The sequence below is a fragment of the Penicillium cinerascens genome (genome assembly GCF_028974065.1).
Source record: "Penicillium cinerascens strain IBT 15544 chromosome Unknown contig_1_segment0_segment0, whole genome shotgun sequence".
Classification (NCBI taxonomy): domain Eukaryota; kingdom Fungi; phylum Ascomycota; class Eurotiomycetes; order Eurotiales; family Aspergillaceae; genus Penicillium; species Penicillium cinerascens.
This window is the reverse complement of record NW_026695287.1, coordinates 13,865-32,702: the sequence shown is the minus strand read 5'-3', so window position 1 is coordinate 32,702 and position 18,838 is coordinate 13,865. Positions and strand designations below refer to the sequence as shown.

General features: G+C 52.8%; 9 protein-coding genes across 9 annotated transcripts; 4 read left to right on the top strand and 5 right to left on the bottom strand.

Annotated features, from left to right (window-relative positions):
* Positions 1–67: 67 nt before the first annotated feature.
* N7498_001608 (uncharacterized protein) lies at positions 68–1,648 on the bottom strand (the record flags this gene model as incomplete). The annotated part of the gene is made up of 1 exon (XM_058448670.1): positions 68–1,648. The coding sequence occupies one exon, from the start codon at positions 1,646–1,648 to the stop codon at positions 68–70; it is 1,581 nt and encodes a 526-aa protein (XP_058311014.1).
* A 728-nt stretch (positions 1,649–2,376) lies between these two features.
* N7498_001607 (protein kinase family protein) lies at positions 2,377–4,804 on the bottom strand (the record flags this gene model as incomplete). The annotated part of the gene is made up of 4 exons (XM_058448669.1): positions 2,377–2,567; positions 2,616–4,142; positions 4,176–4,592; positions 4,669–4,804. 4 exons carry the CDS (start codon positions 4,802–4,804, stop codon positions 2,377–2,379), a joined length of 2,271 nt encoding a protein of 756 aa, XP_058311013.1.
* A 54-nt stretch (positions 4,805–4,858) lies between these two features.
* On the top strand, positions 4,859–5,795 carry N7498_001606 (uncharacterized protein; the record flags this gene model as incomplete). Its single annotated transcript, XM_058448668.1, has 2 exons — positions 4,859–4,881; positions 5,102–5,795. The coding sequence occupies 2 exons, from the start codon at positions 4,859–4,861 to the stop codon at positions 5,793–5,795; spliced, it is 717 nt and encodes a 238-aa protein (XP_058311012.1).
* A 1,071-nt stretch (positions 5,796–6,866) lies between these two features.
* On the bottom strand, positions 6,867–7,167 carry N7498_001605 (uncharacterized protein; the record flags this gene model as incomplete). Its single annotated transcript, XM_058448667.1, has 2 exons — positions 6,867–7,048; positions 7,119–7,167. 2 exons carry the CDS (start codon positions 7,165–7,167, stop codon positions 6,867–6,869), a joined length of 231 nt encoding a protein of 76 aa, XP_058311011.1.
* An 826-nt stretch (positions 7,168–7,993) lies between these two features.
* On the bottom strand, positions 7,994–9,282 carry N7498_001604 (uncharacterized protein; the record flags this gene model as incomplete). The annotated part of the gene is made up of 2 exons (XM_058448666.1): positions 7,994–8,908; positions 8,947–9,282. 2 exons carry the CDS (start codon positions 9,280–9,282, stop codon positions 7,994–7,996), a joined length of 1,251 nt encoding a protein of 416 aa, XP_058311010.1.
* A 799-nt stretch (positions 9,283–10,081) lies between these two features.
* N7498_001603 (RING-H2 finger protein) lies at positions 10,082–12,731 on the top strand (the record flags this gene model as incomplete). The annotated part of the gene is made up of 4 exons (XM_058448665.1): positions 10,082–11,859; positions 11,903–12,209; positions 12,272–12,547; positions 12,606–12,731. 4 exons carry the CDS (start codon positions 10,082–10,084, stop codon positions 12,729–12,731), a joined length of 2,487 nt encoding a protein of 828 aa, XP_058311009.1.
* An 834-nt stretch (positions 12,732–13,565) lies between these two features.
* N7498_001602 (uncharacterized protein) lies at positions 13,566–14,340 on the top strand (the record flags this gene model as incomplete). The annotated part of the gene is made up of 2 exons (XM_058448664.1): positions 13,566–13,976; positions 14,092–14,340. 2 exons carry the CDS (start codon positions 13,566–13,568, stop codon positions 14,338–14,340), a joined length of 660 nt encoding a protein of 219 aa, XP_058311008.1.
* A 2,129-nt stretch (positions 14,341–16,469) lies between these two features.
* On the bottom strand, positions 16,470–16,703 carry N7498_001601 (uncharacterized protein; the record flags this gene model as incomplete). Its single annotated transcript, XM_058448663.1, has 1 exon — positions 16,470–16,703. The coding sequence occupies one exon, from the start codon at positions 16,701–16,703 to the stop codon at positions 16,470–16,472; it is 234 nt and encodes a 77-aa protein (XP_058311007.1).
* Positions 16,704–17,527: 824 nt separating this feature from the next.
* On the top strand, positions 17,528–17,919 carry N7498_001600 (uncharacterized protein; the record flags this gene model as incomplete). The annotated part of the gene is given in 2 exon segments (XM_058448662.1): positions 17,528–17,642; positions 17,657–17,919. 2 exon segments carry the CDS (start codon positions 17,528–17,530, stop codon positions 17,917–17,919), a joined length of 378 nt encoding a protein of 125 aa, XP_058311006.1.
* Between the last annotated feature and the right edge of the window lie 919 nt (positions 17,920–18,838).

Here is an 18,838-nt window from a genome sequence, read left to right as displayed (position 1 = left end):
GCGTATCAGTAAAGAAATGTAAAATATGACCTGGCAACTTGGTAATCAAAAGAAAAGGATTGTATGCTCATCCATTTCGTCCGCGCAGGACCTCCACGCCTCCTGTTCTCATTTCATCTAGTTTTGCCGACAGTTCGACATTCTGCGCTTCGACCCCATCGTGGCGACGCTTAACTTCGTTCTCGAAAATAGCAGCAGTGCGACGACGAGCACGACGCAGATTCTTCATCTCGGTGAGGAGATGGGTGAATCGGTCAATGATCTGGTCTCCACAGTCTTCCCATTCGTCGACAGACATGCGAGCCAGGTATGTCTGACGGTCTTGCTCGGGAAGTATCATTAGATTCGAGACAGCATTATCCGGAGACTGTGTGAATGGGGCCACCGAGGGCTGTGGCGGCAATGAAGGTGATCTAGCAGGAGGGGGAGGAGGAGTCGGAGTTTTGTCGAAAGGTTCAGCTTGCAATTCAGCAAAGGACTTTTGGTACAGCAGGTGTGGAGGGTAGTCGGCTTCAATGGGTCGTTTTTTGGTGTTAATCACCGTGTTGCGGCGGGCACGCGTGGTGGATTGTGAGAGAAATGGGTCTTGCATCAGTTCATCGTCGCCATTGCGATCGAGATCCGCCAGGTTTGTGACATCGAAGATATTGGAGGATTGACCACTTTCACGGCGGCTATCGACTCGTATCGTTTCATCAATGCCAGCTTCGCTTTCGTCCTCATCATCGCTATGCTCGGCGGGATGGAAAGCCGTCATGCTGAGAGTTCGCCCAGCTTGTAGTGGCGGCTCGGAACTATGACGAGTTGGTGAGATATCCAGCTGATCCAGCAGTGATGGCTTGGGTGGACTGAAGCGCGTTCTTGGTGTTCCAGACGTGGCTGGTGGCAGGATGATCTTCCTAGGCCCGGTGGGAGGCAGCATATGGCCCAGTTTCCGTGGCTGAGGTTCCGGGATTGGATTCACAGGAGGCGATGAACGAGATTCTGCCTGTGGCCGATCCACGGATTTTGAAACTCTTTTACTCGCAGACCAAAAGTTCTCGAGGCGTTTGCTGAGCGGCTCTTCCGCTGAACGATGCTTGTGAGACAAGAACCAGCTGCTGGGTTCTTTGGGCTCTTCGGTTTTCTCGTCGTCCGCCCCAGCAGACGACGTTACTTGGCTCGAGGTATCATGCGCATCGTCGGAGTCAAATCCTGCCTTCTTCATGACTTTGTCACCCAGGCTGCCACCATACCAAGATGCTCGGGCATGACGAGTAGGCCGAGGCAGGTAAGATGGCCGAGGGGATGTTTCATTAAAAGGAACGTTTTCGTTAGGTGCTGTCGGAGAGTGACCATCGTCATAGCCGAAAACACTGGTTGCTGCGATGGTCGAATCATCGATGGCTTCCACGTCGGTGTCAAATACGTCCCGCGGGTGTCCATTTTCAGGGAGTGTACGGGAATGTTGGTCTGGAGGGAGAGGCGCCCCCTGAAAACCTAGCCCCAGCGGGACAGAATTTCCGTTCATGTTCGATCTGTCCAGATGCGCGATGGGCATTTCAATTTTTGCTTGCGCGGCCCGCAATTGGCGCTGCGACGGGCCTAAGTCGGGGGGGACACGGGGCTGCCCGGCCTCCTTGGAGTGGACGTAATCGCCCACTCCCATGATGGATAGATGTGCTGGCTGAGCAGCTACTATGGAGTTGCTGGCAGAATATTGGAAGTGGATATCTTTCCCGACAATTGTCGAGATGGAGGTGAGTAGATGTCGGTCGGATCGCCCGACGCGAGATGGCCGCGTGGTCACGTGCACTACGCGCTGCAGATTGCCTATCTTGGAAGCCCCCGGGGCCGTGATGATTATTGCCTGCATCCAACCTTGGTATGTACTCCTATATAGGAGTACCCAGTATGGCGGGACCTCCTTGGTGACAGTGCAGTATCAATGCCACGCGGGCCCGCGGAGTTGACTTACAAGACTTTATCTTCCTCATCTCTTTCCCATCAACAACTCAACGGAGGCGCGGCCACTCTTCATCCATGCCATAAGAACACCTTGTCCCCGAATCAATGACAGGCACCTCTCATCGATGGTTGCGACAATCTTTTCCGGGGATGGATACTCCTCCACGAAACCCCCGTTGGGCGTCAAGTGCTTCAGCTTTCTCCGGGAAAAACGGATCATGAGAGGTGATATAAATGAATTTATCGACCTCATTGCGGGGTATAAGTCAAGGATTTCAGTCATTCTAGGCACAATTACCATGTTCATCCTAATTTTGTGTCTACCTACTTAGCCTGGGCCTGGCAGGCATCAATAACTAACTATTCCTTCTTTTCTTCAAGCTTCTGTACACCGTTTGGACATTGATAATGTAAACAGTAGGAGAAACACTATTCGTTGATTACCCTCGAGTCTTTCTGCGCTCCCTGTAGAACATTCTTCATCAAGTGATACAAATCTGGCGCTGGTTTCTTCCACCTCTCTCCATTCGGGAATACCTCCCTCCTCAACCTGTTAACCCATGGGATCAACGGCTGATAGTATTGCGTGAAATTATCCTCAGCCGTCCTCAGAAAATAGTCTTCATCAGAAATCACGCCCTGCTTAGATCAAATCAGTTTATTGTCACTTTCATAATTCCAACTGTCGAACTCGGTGACTCCGATGGGCTTTCCTGGCCTGCTGTAGTGAATGCATATCCAGAACAGCACCCAGAAGAATGACTCGAGGTCATGCATAAAGGAATGCTGCTCATTGCCTAGCAGTGCCCCGATGGCCATGAATGCCCTCGTGCCGGTCTTCCCCTTGGCACCAGAGGCGCTTTCTCGTTGCTCTCGGACAGCAAGGTCAAGATCAATCAAAAACGCCGTGAAAGAACTGTTATCTTTGTCCTCATTGATCATGAGATTGTTGATAGAGATGTCTCGATGCAGGAAGCCAGCCTTGTGCAGCGAATGGTGACCTTCAATGCAGTCCTCCAGTGCAGCAAGCAGAGCCTCGCGGGAGCTGGCCTTGTAAATCGGCTTTCCGTAGTCACGAAGAATTATGCGTCGGTGTATCCGGTTTGGTATCCGATTTGGCTGTGCTTCAAAGCTGGGCTTGGCTGGAGATGATTGGCGGGATCGCTTGTTTGATGGCAGAGTGGCATTGGTTTCACTAGACGGCCGCTTCAAGCCAGCGCTGCTACTTCGCCCCTGGCGAGAAAGATGCGATGTGCTTGATGCCAACAGGGGACGACCTGTTCGGTAATTCGTAGCCTGGGTAACATCCAACCCCTTTCGGACATTGTTTTGAATATCGTCATCAATACCCTGGACGCAAACAGTCTCATGGTGGTAATATCGGGCAACATTAACCACGCCTTTCTCTGTTGCTTCTTGAAGAAGTATACCTTCTTCGTCTCGGTCGGTATACTGCCATGAGTCTTTAATAACAAAGGTTGCCTGAGGGTCCTCCTTGCGGTGGGCTTTCCAACACGTCGTTGCACGACCGGCGATACAAGGTGCATGTTTCATGACCTCATCAATAATAAGGCGCTCTATCCGGCCATTTCGCTCGATCTCAATATATCGTTCCTTGCCAGATACGATAATTGTGGGGTCGAATCCAAGTCCATCCTCATTCATCCAAAGGAATCCGAGCACCATACTCACAAATTGTAGCCCGCCTTCTTTTTTGTTGATATCAAATTGTTCGGAGGCAATCCCACCCAGCCGATCAAACTCCCACATCCTTATTCGAGACCCGCAGAGAGTAAAGCCCAAGACAAAGCGACGAGTTTCTTGTACAGCAAGCACTTCTCTTGCATATGTTGCAAGGTCCATCCAGGCCATCGATGCTTTGTCAGCCTCCGGGTTACTTTTCAGCTCCCCAGGTACGAGGATATGTGACCAGCAATATCTAACGTCTTCCTCTATCGCTGTATAAGTTATGTCGTGGTTGACAAAGCCAATGCCCATACTGCGTTTGCCTGTAGAGGCCCGTAATGGCGTTTTAGGCTGCGCAAGCAACTTTCGCCCACTGTAGTTGCTTGCAAATGTTTCTAGCTTCGGGATGAGTTCGCTGAACCAAGTCAGGACGTCACTTTCCTTCGCGCCTGCGGGCCATCCACTCCATCCTTCGCTGCCAAATAGTGGACTATCACCTTCAGTGCATTCTCAAAAGACAGTGGCAGCCGTTGTCTGAAGACCAGGAACGCTACTCAAGAAGGTATCACAGAGATTAGGTAGCCCGACGTATAAGCTCCCAAGCTCCAACTTCAGGATTGGATCCACATTCTGGCGAAATTCCGATGAGTTCACAATGCCGCTCGTGCTCTGACTCCACGGTGTTTCTTGGAGTGAAGGTATCGGTCGAGGAGGCGGGGTGGATTCGGCAGCAGCAATGGACACCAGGTCCCATATCAGTGTATCTTGTAGTTTATCGGCAAGAGCAGCTCGGAGGAGGGCTTTGATACGGTCAAAGTCGAAGTTGTCAGATGTAACAGCAGAAAGAAGTTTCAGGATATCAGTTTCGAGAGTACCACGGCCTTTTCTGGAAGGTAAGAGGCTGACAGCAGGGAGATTTTGCAAAGCAACCAGAAAATTGAGGGACAGGCGTCGAAGATCTACAGCAGCCAGAGAACGCAGTCAGGGAATGTTGCAACGGCGAGAAGGGCTGCTGATGTACAGTAGCCAGCTTACCTTTTGACTGGCAAGGTGTGTAAGGGGTACTCAGGATCCTTCCGCCTTTAACTGTCGAATTGAACGAGGTACGGATGGCACCTAGTCCGTTTCCAATAGGATATTCCTCAATGACCTTTAACCTTGATTGATCCATCTCTCGCAGTTCTCATCTCGTCGCGTAGCGGCCGGTGGCTAGGCTTGCATAAGGATGTTCGCGCCCGTAACCAGGAGGTAAGTTACCTACCTAGGTACATCCTAACAGTTAACTAGTTAGTTAACTAGTGAATCAATGATAGATCATGACATCAGAACCTCCAACAACACTAACTATCGAGCTAAGCACCCACTTTCCAGTTTCCTCTGCCCTTCACAAACGTGCAGCAAGTTGGAAAACTAACTCGCATATCGGCCTCATCCTTCGATTTATGCCCAATATGGGACTTTTTTCCAGTACTCTCAAGAAGGAGAGAAAACTAGAGAAGCAAGGCGAGATATGGGAACTACAAGAGTATCGCCGCTACAAGACCTATCAGTTTTACGAAGACTCCAGCACGTACCATGGAAGATGTCCCGAGTTCCTCCAAACAGAACTTCGGCTCCGCGAAATCGCACAGAGAGAGATATTCTTGGAGGAAGAGATCGAGCGAACTGGAGTGGCCGAGAGCAAACTAGAAGCAACACAAGAAGAGATACAAAATCTCAAACAGGAATACTTTCTTGCCGAACAGAAGAACAATCGATGGCGCGCAGACATTGCCTGCGGGTCGATGCGAAGAGGACTTGACCTGTGGCGATCCCACCCGCAGTGGTATCTCCATAAAACACTCTCCGACGATTGTGCTGACCGAGGTGGGTGCTGCGGCCGTGCGTGTGGATGCTGTCGGGATCGCAAGCTCAGGCCGGAACGCCAGTCGGGAGCTGGCCATTGTACGGTTGAATGTGGATGTTGCCAGCAGTTTCGCGGCTTCGCGCTGACTGATGAAGCGAAAGAAACTATGAAGAAGCTATATCCACTCGATCCGAAAAAAAACTTCTCATACTGCCTAAAGATATATCGTGCCTCCATCTTTGGTCTCGATGGTGACTCCACGAAGAGTCCATTTGATCTAATCGACAAACCACCGGGGTATGAGCAGGATAACTAGCTCTTCTGGGAGTTGGGAGGGGGCTGAGGCTATACCTAGGTATCTGCCGACATAGTAACCGAAGACTTGAAGCACAATAGGATTACTCCCGTTGCTGGATTCCTTAGCTAGAACTCAGAAATATGCTGAAGTCATAGATGAGAGGACATCATGGGAAAGAACAAGGGAACTGAATACGCTAGACTTCTGTTTTGTTCATTCTTTGTCCAATGCTATTCACAGCAGGACATCCATAGATCAGTGTCTCTCATTATGCTGCCGGCCGTCAAGACCGCCCCAGCAGTGGCTCGCTGTACTTAAGATAGGATCGATCCCCGTTTCTGACAGTGATGAGAACATAGATATTCAAGCCCCTACACAGCCAATCTTCGACATCAGCAACCTCGTAAAGATCAGTTGACCAAAACGCTGAAGAATAAGTGACAACCACGGTGTTAGAAGCCCTCAGACAGATATTACCATTTACAAACGCCGTGATGCAATTATCCCACCCTATAATGTTCGATCCGACCGGCTTGATCTCCAATCGAATCACCATATCACAGGCGGCCAGCCTTTTTTATTCCACTTAACGCGACTCTACACCTATTCGACAGCCGCCTACACCCCCGATCCCAGTAACACGCTAACCAGCAGCATATAACTGTCTTAGACACTGCTTCCTATCTCGCCTTTAAAGACCTTCTAGACAAAGCCCTCCTTAATCCAGACCACTTCGACACAATCCTCGCGATCTTATTTATTAGCTAACACTAGGATCAGGACCCCTGCTATATTGGTATTCTAGAGAACCGATTCTAGGACCTACTAACACTCGTCTAGGCGTCTAAACTCAGCCCTATCTACATTAATCCCTATATTCTGTTCGGAGAAGTATTCATTTATACTCATCTAACTACTACTATACATAGAGCCAGATACAAAACTAGGTCGTCAGCTAAGGGCGGAAGGGAGCTATATAATATCAGGGTCCTAGCCTATATCGGCGCTATCGACGATGAAGATAATTATATAGCAGCTACTATAGTAGCTCTGCCAGAGGCCATATATAGAGATCTGCCCACTGATATCCTAGATCTTCAGATTCATATTGGGTAAGGAGATAGTCGCGATATTCTGGCCGATGGTAGGGACAGTCTTTCCAGGATTCGGCGCGGGGGTTCTCTCCGGTCGAGACTGATAGAAGGCCTTAATCTGCGATAGGAGTGTGGTCTTGCCGGCATTGTCCAAGCCTAGCAGGGGCACCAAGTATTCTAGAATTCCGATCGGAGATGAGCGGTCGCGCAAGTCGGGGAAGCCGAGGGCGCAGGAGATGCGACTTACCCTCTTTGCTCGTCGCGTATATATATAGCGACTTGGCCAGGTGATACATAATCGCGCAGGAGCTCAAGCTAGCGCGATCAACATCAACTCGACGGGTTCCGCAAGGACCAAACGTCCATGGATGGCGATGCTGAAGGAAGCTGGAATGCGCCAGCCCCGTTCCCGACTTGGCAAGTAGGGCTTAGGGCTACGCCGGGCCACGTTGGGATTGGGACAAGGTACCTTTTCCACGGGCACCTGGCCCACTCCCTAACTCCATTCCCAAATAGGCTAGTCAGGTGCCCCCTGACCCCACCCCGAGGTGCCCCAAATGCACTTACACTCTTTACACTGTGGTGCACCCACACGCGCAGCGGGTGGGTGCTCCCCGAATAGGACTAGTCGGAAATGGGCACGGTTAAGGGGGCCTCTCTTTCCCTTCTCACTCTTCTCCCTCACCCTTCTCTCCTCCGGGAGCTTGTGCTACGCCATTTTTTGGCCTTAAAATCTAGCCAACGTGGTCTAGATCTTTGCCCCATCGTTGCTAATCTAGAAGGACCAAGTCGCTGCGGGCACTTAACCTAGGAATGCTAGCAGTACTGACTTGATAAGTCGATTCTAATTCGCCAAGCTGTTGCTGGTATTCGCAACATATACTACACCCGAGAGCGGATGGCATCGATGAATAGATTTAATTGGAATACACTAGGAATAAGTTAGACTCAGCATGGCTTAGATGCAAATATTATTTGTGGTCTTTGTAGGAGCAGCCGCTGCTTCTTTTAGATTCAAATGAGTATTTTGGGGTATCAAAACTTCCAGGCAGTAGATCGATATACAGTCAAACATTCAAATCCAGGCAACGAACGAGCGGGGTTCTTTCGAGGTCCCATCATTCAAGGAGAGCCATCGTCGATATGAAGGTGCTCCATATTATACGCAACACTCCTTCCGCGTCGCGTCGCCCTCTCTAAGAAGTCCTTCGATTTTTGGACTTCCACTTGCCTCTTTTCCATCGCAAGCCTTTGTTCGCGTCTCTTTTCGGATGATCCTGTCAGGTCGTCCGTCGGCATTATATCGACCTCCATGTTCTCCTCTTCGTCCTCAACAAGATCTGGAGGCGTGACCAAAGACGCGACTAGCAAATCACCAATCCACAAGGATACCATACCTCGAAGCTCTAGCAATTCGGACGAGTCCATATATGGCGGTGATCCGAGAAGCATATCCATACGTGTCGCGATTTGTTGCGCTTGCTCCAATTCCTGAGTCCTGATAGCTGCAATGCGCGCTTGTCTCTTGTTCGACTGGCGGGTCTCGAAATCGACTGAGGAATCTTCCTCAACGGACATGTCATCAGAGGAGTCGTCGTCATCCATGACATTCTTTCTCGCCGAGTTACTTTCCTCCTGGGTGACATAAATCCACAGCCCAAACATTGCCGGATAGAAGTGAAGGGCAGAGATAGCATGCGGGGCACTTTTAGAATAGGGATGATTCAGGATCAGCCTTTCATAGTAAGACTGTGCCTCCGCAAAGCCCTTCTTGGTGAAGGGCAGAGGTGTGCTACCTGATCGGTCACGAGCATTCCCCGCTGGCTCCGGTTGGCCTCGCCGTAGTAGGATCTCAGCACCGATACCCCATCTGCCTTCACTACGCACATCCACCGGAAGTCCTCTGAACTCTTCTCGCAAGATAAGCCCCCATGCTCTTCCAGCGCGTACATAATCTCTTTCGAGCAGACATCGGTGTAGAATGGCGGTTAATACCGATAGGTGCTGAAGTCGAAGGTTGCCTTGGTGCGCCGGGGACTGCGGAGGGTAAACCGGGGACGACAATGATGATAAACCGGCAAAAAGCTGGCTCGGCAAGTTCTCATGACGATGATGATCCTCCTTTGCGGGCCCGTGGGGAAAGTCCCCCCGGGCAGCTCCTGATCGAAAGAGAGGCCGGCAATTCGGTACTGGTGTGACTCGTTGGGCGTCAAAATCAGAGACTGGCCACCAGGAACTGATTCCGTCCCTGAGGCAGCATCAGTCGTATCTGCCAAGTCCCCCTCCTCGTCGCTCCACTCGTCGCTCTTCTTGCGTTTCCGGTGGTCATATTGGGCGACGCGAGTGCTTGTTGGCTGTAACCAGGAGGGCAGTGGCAAAGAAAAGAAGGAAGCCGATGGGGCAGGCGCCATATACTCAACAAGACACGGGTTCCATTCAGGGCTGTTTCGGCAGTTCACAAACTCGACAGCCTGCAGCCTATAGGGGCGGTGGGTTTGTGCTGAGAAATAATAATGATGGTAAGGCCTAGAAGTTTCACCATCCCGTTGACTAAGACCCAAGAACCGCACCTCGGGAAGCAAAGGAGGCAAACATCACTTATCGCTATCACCCTCTCCATTCCCCCCCCATACGTCGCCTTCTCTCCTTTCCTCCTATCCGCCTCGCCTCATTTCCAATCTTTTTCCTTCTCTTTTGCTTGTAACGCTTGCATCCCCCACATTCCACGCCCTCCTTGGGCATCGTCATTAGCGGGTCCCTGATCGCCATCTCCGGGCTCGGCGGGTATCGAGCCTCGAGTGTGGCCTGCACCTGGTGCTTGTCAGAGTGTTCGAGAACACGGATCTGTGTGCTTCGTATTGGATGGTGGGCATTGTCTCAAACATCTGGTGCCTCGTTACAGAATTTCTATTGATGCCTTGCCGAATTCCGTCCCTTTGTCTCGACAGTCACTCACAACCTCTAAGCTCCGGTATCGCTTCGCACATCAACTGGGGTCTGCGTCATTGTGAATTTGCCGATAAGAACGACTTGGAATACTAGACTGATATTGCTCAGAAGCCGCCATCAGGTTCGCTCCTTCAATCATTCTCATCCATCGGACAAAGCTCAGGTGCTAACACGGTCGCTGTCAGCTCGTCGTAATATCCTATGGCAGTGGACGGTTTCTAACACCCTTCTTTCCTGTTTCCATTTCCATAACTTGCTACTATGGGCCAGTCTTCCTCGACAGCGCGACATTCCCCCGACGCTAGTTACACGGACTATCCACCACCATCCTCGATATCGCGCGATACTGGTACAAGGAATGAAGACATGAACAACAGGCAGGCATTTGAGCAAAACGCAGAGGCTGGCACCTCGTCCGGAGTGGAAACACACTTACAAAGTGGCCCCGGCTCATCGTCTGATCAATCGCATGAGCCCCTGGAGACATGGCACCAACCCACACGACCCTCCGGGGGGTTATCGCACCCCATGCGCAGCATCGAAGAAGAAGAAGGTACCGACCAGGAATCAGCAGAGCGAGATTACCGCTCAGCAGCTATTGCTCGCATGGCGGCCAGAAGGCAGTCCACCATGTCAAGGCTGGGTTCTAGAATTCTCCCCAATTCAGTCATCCGCGGTCTTCTCAACAGTCAGGAGGAGACTCCGGCAGAAGGGCATGCGCATAGACATGGCCTGGTGTCAAGGACACCGCCACGGTCGGAGACCGCCCATAGTACTGGCCGTTTCAGCCCTTTTAGTGCACTCGGATCAAGGGGAGTTACCCGTCGGCGCTCCGCTCGGGGGCCATATTTCATTCCACCGCGTACGGACTCATCGCCGATACCCGAAACGACAACGAACCCAACCTTCCTCGATAATTCCAGTGAGCGAATAACTGAGACGAACCGGGCCTCCTGGCGTCGAAGTGCTCGTCTGCACCGCATGCGTCATTCGCTATCGACGCCAATTTCTCATATGTTCGGCCAGCCACAGTCTAATGTTTCTCCGCATGAAATTCCACCGCACTCATCCCCGAGGCCATCGCTGAGCGATGGTCTTCCGAGTGCCATGGACACCCGCCTGGACTTCGATGAACCCTTACATGAGCTCGATTCTGTGGAGCCAAGCGTGCATAATGACGGACCTCTATCTTCGAATCAGCCTAACCCACACTTGATGCGTCGACTTCCGGGCCTCATGAGAGCGCGCTCTTCACGGGCATTGCGACGAGAAGAGCAGACCCCTCTTTCTCGTGTGCTCCAGCTAGCGGCAGCCGCGATAGCAGCTCAGCTTTCAGGGACCACGGGCCCTGCTCTACCGAATATTCAGGCGCTGGGAAATGACGGATTGGAGGGTTCCTTGGAAAACTTCATTCAGAGTCTGCAGAGTGCTACATCGGCCCAAGCCCAACCACCGACAGCAGGTGAAGGACCTAGCATTCCTGAAAATGAAGGACCGTCGCCCCCGGTCAACTTCTTGCGTGTCTTCCGGTTTGCTAATTCGGACTCACCTGCTGGTGGCAATCCATTGGGGCGAAGCATGAGTAGCTCTGAGAATCAGGGCGCTCAATCCGATGGAATGTCGGTTGATGAGCCTCCAGAGGGAGCTGAGGGGCGGACAGTCACCTTGGTCGTAGTTGGAGTCCGGTCAGTGCCGGCTGGCAATGGAGGCAATGGAGAACAAGGGCCTCCGGCCCCTGGAGGCCCAGGCCTTGATGCTCTTCTCGGACTACCATTCCTCCCATCAAACGCCATTCCCCGACCGTCAGAGGCAGCCGGGGATCCTATCCAGGGCCGTACAAGACTTCCCATCCCTCGCCCGACGGGTTCTCCCGGGCTCCCCGCCTATGGGATCCCTGAGACTTTACGCCAACCAGGCCTGAATCCCTCTCGCAGACTCTCTGATGCAGGTCCACGTACCACATACCCAACCTTCCCCCTTCTGCCCTTTCCGAAAGCCCCCGGGCCCCCGCCCCCCGCCTTCTACCCCTGCGGAACAAGGTATGTCGGCTGTGACTTCTGAAAACTCCACTCCGAGTCGCAGACCATCGTCTGCCTCGGCCATGTCACCGGCTGCCTTGCCACAGCTACACGAAGATCGGACTATGCAACCAACGGTGGAACCTGTGTTAGAAACGCCCTGGCCACCCATGTCCGCTCGGCAGCGTCGACGAAGCGACTCTGAATTCGCTCGTCATCGAGCCCTGGGCTCGGGGTCCGTCCGCCGTAATGGCGTAGTTGAACCTGACCAACCCCCTCCAAATGGAGGTCGAAGTTGGCTGATCTATGTCGTTGGGACCAACTTGTCGGAGAATCACCCGGCTCTCACGACTCCAAGTCTGTTCACTGATGTATGTCCACCCCCACCCCAATTCTTCCGGCTCTGCGGGAATTACTCTAACTTTTTACGTAGAATCCTACATACGAGGACATGATCTTGCTCTCATCTTTGCTAGGACCTGCCAAGCCTCCTGTTGCCTCTCAGGCCGACGTCAACTCTGCAGGTGGCCTGTTTAGGCTTGTTGAGTACGGCGGCTCTTTGGTTGCAGAAGCTGTAAATGGCGAAGTTGCCATCCAGATCCAGGACGGCGATCGCTGTCGAATTTGCCTGAGCGATTACGAAGTGGCTGAGGAAGTTCGAGAGCTCGCTAAATGCAAGCATGTCTTCCACAAAGATTGCATTGATCAGGTTCGTTCTCCCCACTTCACCTTAACATTCGAAAAGTGAGACTAACCAGAAATTCTAGTGGTTAACCACTGGGCGGAATTCTTGTCCCTTGTGCAGAGGCCAGGGCGTGCGTGAAACATCCAACACAGATGGTTCAGCGTCCGATCCTGCCCCCTCCTCTGCCCCTGAAGGCATGGCGATCTGATCGATCTTATCCACAGTGTATTGGTATGCTTCATTTCGCATTGCCAATAGCCCATTCGAGGCCCGTGGGTCTTGGTTCCCCTTCCTCATTGAACGTTAGCATTCCAGCGTCTGCTTAGAGCCTTAACGACTTTTATTTCATGGATATCCCTTTGGCATTCTGTCTCTGTTGTGTCAGTTTCCGGCGCTTTTTCATGTCTGCATTTATCATCCCCTTCGCCCTGGAGCTCTGGAGGCGGCGTGAGTTCTCGGACGACGACACATACTCTTGGTTTTATCTCTCCACTTCATTTCTTTGTATTCTTCTGTTGGGTTCTTGTCGAGTCTGCTTGGACACGGATCATATGCCTTGTGGTTCTACCTGCGAGAGGTTAAATGGTTGTAAAGTGATAGTCCTTGATTCGCCAGTCTACTCTGTAAATTCCAGCATCATTCCAACTTCGAGGACCCCGAATGAGAAGGGAAATCCCAATGTAATCCAACGTTGACTATCAGTAGTGTTCTTCTGTATACTCCAACTCCAAATTGCGTCTGCCCCGCCGGCCCCGCGGACGATCACGTGCCGGAAAACTTCGTGGAAGCTCTGCTCCGTCGACTGATGTCAGTTCTCTAGCTTGTACAGGTATGACTTTCCCGGTCTGCACTGTGTGCGAGACCAATTGATGCACGCGGTAGACAAAATCTCACAACCCACCTACAAGAGTCCTAGCAATTGCGCCGCGTCAGCCCGAGACCTCCCAGCCCACTCTACCGGCGTCTATTCTCTACAAGAAAAAAAGAGAAGACGAAACAGCCCACCTGATGAGAAATTAGACACAGCACCGTCTACGCCACAATGTCCATCCCAATCCGCGCTACCGTCCTCATCTCCGGCAACGGCTCGAACCTCCAAGCGGTCATCGACAAAGTCGCAGCCGGGCAGCTAAACACCACGCTCGTGCGAGTCCTCTCTAACCGCAAAGATGCCTTCGGTCTCGAGCGCGCCCGCAAAGCCAACATCCCGACGCAGTACCACAACCTGGTCAAGTACAAGAAGCAGCACCCAGCCACGCCGGAGGGTGTGCAGGCCGCGCGCGAGGAATACGACGCCGAGCTGGCGCGGCTGATCCTGGCCGACTCGCCGGAGCTGGTGATTTGTTTGGGATTCATGCATGTGCTGTCGCCGCGGTTCCTGGAGCCGCTGGAGAGGGCCAAGGTGCGCATTATCAACTTGCACCCGGCGCTGCCGGGGGCGTTCAATGGCGTGGTGAGTCCAAACTGTTCCGTCCTGTCCTGTCCTTGTCTTGTCCGGCACCGGGGGTTTCCTGCTTGTTGGATTAGTTCAGGGGAAAGTTGCGTGTGCTGACTGTGGTGCTGTGCAGAATGCGATTGAGCGAGCTCATGCCGCGTGGATGGAGGGCAAGATTGACAAGACCGGCGTCATGATTCATGACGTGATCTCAGAGGTCGATATGGGGAAGCCCATCCTGGTGCGGGAAATTCCGTTCCGGAAGGGACTGGACGAGGACATCGAGGTCTTTGAGAAGCGTGTTCACGAGACGGAATGGGGCATCGTCATTGAGGGTGTGGATCTGGTGCTCAAGGAGCTGGCGGCGCGAAAAAGCGCCTGAAGCCTCACGTCCGCCCGTTCCGACTGGAAATGGATGACGGAGACTCCGACTTGCCAGACTGTTGACGATTTTACGACCATATATAAATACCACGTATGAATCTTGGAAAAAACGAAAGACCGAGAGAGTCGCCCAAGTCTGCGCATTTCCCGCATCTCTATACCAAGCCTCGCGTGCCACTGGGACGCACCACTTGGCGAGATCAAGATTGCCGTGGAGGGCCGTGGTCCCAGCCAAGAGTAGTAAATGGGTTATGTCGTTATGTCGACAGGGGAAACTTTCTCGTTCCGGTTCTGGTGAAAATGGCGAGATGAAGCAAAACGCGACTATCAATCCACAATATGCACGATGTCAATCCGCAATCAAACCAGGCCCTCTTGGGCAAGGTCCAGAGCTAGGGCCCATGGAGAACAGATGACGGCATCACAGCGAGGCCACCTGCATTTCGGATCAGACCGGGCCCAGCGCAACACTACACGCCAATCCCAATCCCGACAAGCAGGGGACGAAGGAGCTCCTAAGTCCAAGGATCATCCAGACGGCTAACGGCGCCGCCGGGAATACGAGGGCCTCGTCCATCGTCATGCATCGGCCCCAGCAAGTTCCTTAGTCAAAGTAAAAAACGAGGATCGCAGCGAGTCTGGCAGGGATGTGAATGTGCATCCACCTTACCGGTCGAGCTTCTATCACATGCTTCATGCAGTGCATGATCGCCCTAGCGCTGCTCTAAGGAAAGTCCATCGTTGCATACGTAGACTCTCAGCCCAGAGGCAAATCATCCGGGGCCACGCGACACTCAGGACCCTCAATGCTGCAGTGCAACCCCAGGGATGAACAGCTATCAGCTATCAGGCCCTCTCTCTGCACTGCCGGCGCCAACGGGAACGGGACAGATCCTCCCTTTGCCCTGGCCCACTTGAACCTGAGCCTCGACGGAAGTACGGAATACAGAGCAGCGTATATATGCGTATCTCCGCTGTGCGGGTACGTTGTCCTTTGTACCGGCTACGCTGTGCATATCCTTTGTTCTCGACCTAACTGATGGCCCAGCGTGTGGCCAGGCAATCCCGGTGCACGATGTGGGCAGCACTTGTTGGCATGGGCGCTGGGGGCCGCAGGCTAAACCCGCCGGCGTCAACTCAATTGAAGACAGTCGTATCCGATGGCTCCTGGGATCGGCCGATCTCTTGCACGCCTTCGGAGTATGATATTTCCTCGAGAGCGCGGTCAGGGTTTCGTTTCTTGGCTATATGGGCCCTGGAATAACGTGTTCACCGAAGTGAGTGTGAAGTTAGTTTAGAGAGATTGGTATCGGGTCCGGACTCGGATATTTAGTTCACTCGGGCTCGTTAATATTACCCGTGGCCTTGCGTTGCTGTTATCTTTTATCGACATATACGAGCTTCCCAATGTCTGTGCGCTTTGGTGGTTTCTGAACATATGGTAGACGACATCTTCTAGGCCTGCGTCTGGTTGAGAACGCCCGGTCCTATCGAAGTATCAAAGTACGTAAATGAGAGAATCTGTCGCTACAACGGTCAGTCTAGCGGCCGCAATTTCCCGTTTTCCATGGTGGGGAGAGCAGGGACAGGAACACGAGCCTTTCCTAGATCATCCCACGCCGTTGATGTTCGGTGTGCAAGCTACCTAGGCAGGATAGTGTCACTGCTGGTTGATATTGCAGTCATTTGATGCCACGGTCCTCTTCCAACGTTGCATTCAGCCTAGTGATAAATCCTCCCTCGCATGCTCTGCACCAATTAATTCGGGCTCGGTGCTTCCCTCGCTCTGCTCCATCTTCATCTCGGATTTGGATCACTCGAGTGCAATACGAGATTGGCCTCCCTCTCAATCTGGTCGCATCAAATACTACAATCGTGGTTTTCATGTGGACAGGATGAACGTCTGAAACTCGATGGGGGCATTCCCCTCACAATTATTAATCGCTGACCTTGTCAACGCTCCGAGAGAAAGTGCAAAGTGTAAAAAGTGGAGTGGTATAGACCGTTGGAAAGTGCAGTGGTTCGAAACACCCAATGGGTTTCTGACATGAAGGAGCCGATAGATCGACCCGTCGGACACGTTGATCGGCCCCGTCGGCAAATCAGAAATTCTTCCTTGCCGTTGTTTCACGGGAGAGAATCACGTCCGGGGGCAGTAGAACTGAGAAGACTCCAGCGTTGCAAAACTGCCCGAGATGATACGAGTTTGGGACCACGCACTTTGCCCCAGCCCATGAAGCTGGTCTGTACTGCGGCCGTTTCGCTCATGGACAATGATTCATGAGGCTCCCCTCGCTCAACCGTCACCCGTCTCGGCATAGCTGGGTAGGGGAGATCACGTTCTTCGTCCACGGCAACCATGGGGGAGAGGGAAGATCAGAGCGGCGATGTTACCCAGGAGCCCAGGAGAGCGCCGTGCTGGAGCAGCAGCAGCACCGAATAGCACCGAACCAGCGCGCGCCTGGCAGATGGACGACGCATGGACGCAGCACGACTAGTGGAACCCCCGCCAATTCCACTATCAGGGCGTCGAGCTAAGCAACATCGGTGCTAGCCCCTAATGCACTCCTGGTCCTTCTGGTGCTTTGCCCTCGATGGATGGATGAATGGGCGAATGGCGGCACTAAATCGCTGGTGCCCAGCCGGCTCACCTTGCACTTCCATCCACATGGCGAATGGCGCTGCGTCGTGGTCGATCCCACATTCCCCTCCCTTCTAGCGTCTTTTCGATCTGCTGGCCCACCTTTGCGTTCTGTCAAACCCTCGTCGATCAGGCACAATGCCGATTTGCTCTGCACGGGGGCGAATCCGGTGTCTTTTCCACCGCAGAAATGTTCCCAAATGTTCTCTCGCGGGAGGTGGCGGTGGAGGATGACGGGGAATGTAGGAAGGGCCGAAGGCAGACGGCAGACGAGAAGAGCAGTCACGAAACAGCAGACATGCGCCTTTCAGCTGCGTCTGCACGCGCCTTCCTCCAGCTCCTCCTCGCCCCTTCCCTTTCGTCTTGCCTCCTTCCTCCTGTGAGGTGATAGGTGAGGTCTCTTCCGAGGTCTCTCCGTTTCTTTCCATCGGACTCCCGCGACTCATCCCGCGCTAGACCACGCCATCCCCCGTGTTCTTGACCTGCATTGGGTCCACGCTGTTCCAATCATGAATCATGGCGGCACCTTTCCGGCTCCACCGCCATGAACGGAACGTTTTCGGCCTTTTTCTTTCCCCTCGAGCTGTCGCCGGCCAATCCAAATTGCCGCCTTGGAAGGAGTGGTGATGAGGGTTATGGTGACTACGACTCTGACTTAGGTACGTGTTCGCAGGTAGCTCACGAGGTCCCTGGCCCCGTATCGACAACTGTCGGGACTATGATAGTCCCTACCAAATGATGACCCATGCAGACCCAGAAGTTGACCTTCCTGTCTCGGGTGACATTCTTCCGAAGCTATCCAAAGGCAGTTATCGCCGAGGAAAATCAGTTCAGAGCCCCATGTTTGGCTCTCCATCTCAAGGAGACGGTCCCACCGGTATCCAAGGAATCACGGCCAAGAGAGGAGACAATCAGATACTTGCCAGTGGCATCTAATTATTATATTCTGGAAGAGTCATGCAATCCAGAGCCTTGTGGGATGCTAGGATGCGCTGCGCTGGTCATGGTGTAATGACATGGAACAGATCCATCGACAGCCTGCACAGGGTAGGGTAGTCTGTCTTCTACTATGGAATGCAGCACCAAGAATGATTCAAAATGTGAGCTGTGCGCCGTAGCGCTGGGAATAATCTTCTCTCGAAGCCCTGACAAGCCGGCACTTGAACTACTACTGAACGTGAGCCCTAGAGGGAGCGAGTCATCGACGGTGATATCACGCTTGACTGGAGGCGATCTTCCGAGGGAGTTCACCGAAACCAGAGGCTTGGGGACGATCAATGCTCGTCCTTGACTCTTGGGCTAGGACACGAGCCCCGCGTCGATGCACGATGCACGATGCACGATAAAAATAAAGCGATCCCCAAGGCGAGTGGGGATGGGAAGGGGGCCATTGCTTAGTAGGAGTGCGACCTTCCCAGGATCTGTGATGCCACCTGGTGGATAATTTTCCGCGCGGCGACTGTTGGGCTCTCTCATTTGCTCTCATCTGCTCCGTCTGGCCCAAGTGGTTCTCTCTCGATCCCAGTTGTTCCCCCTCCCTGGAGTTGAGATGCAGTCCCAGTAAGAATTCCCAGGAATTTCAGCGGCTCCGCCTTTCAGCGCCACCGGAGGCCATCCGAGATCAGCCCATCAAAGGAGGGCGTGAGTCCCAGAACAAAAGTCTCGTTGTCCTCAGAGAGGCATTCGATATGGCGATCGGGATTGCGGAGAATGGCGGGCGAGAGGAGGATCCGGACAGATCAAGAAAGCAAAAAGGCAACGAGCGTGCTATTTTTTTTTTTAATCTCCGCACATCCTGGTTCCAATAGTCCGGGTCAATCTCACCCCACTTACACCTCGACCTTCCGGAATACTT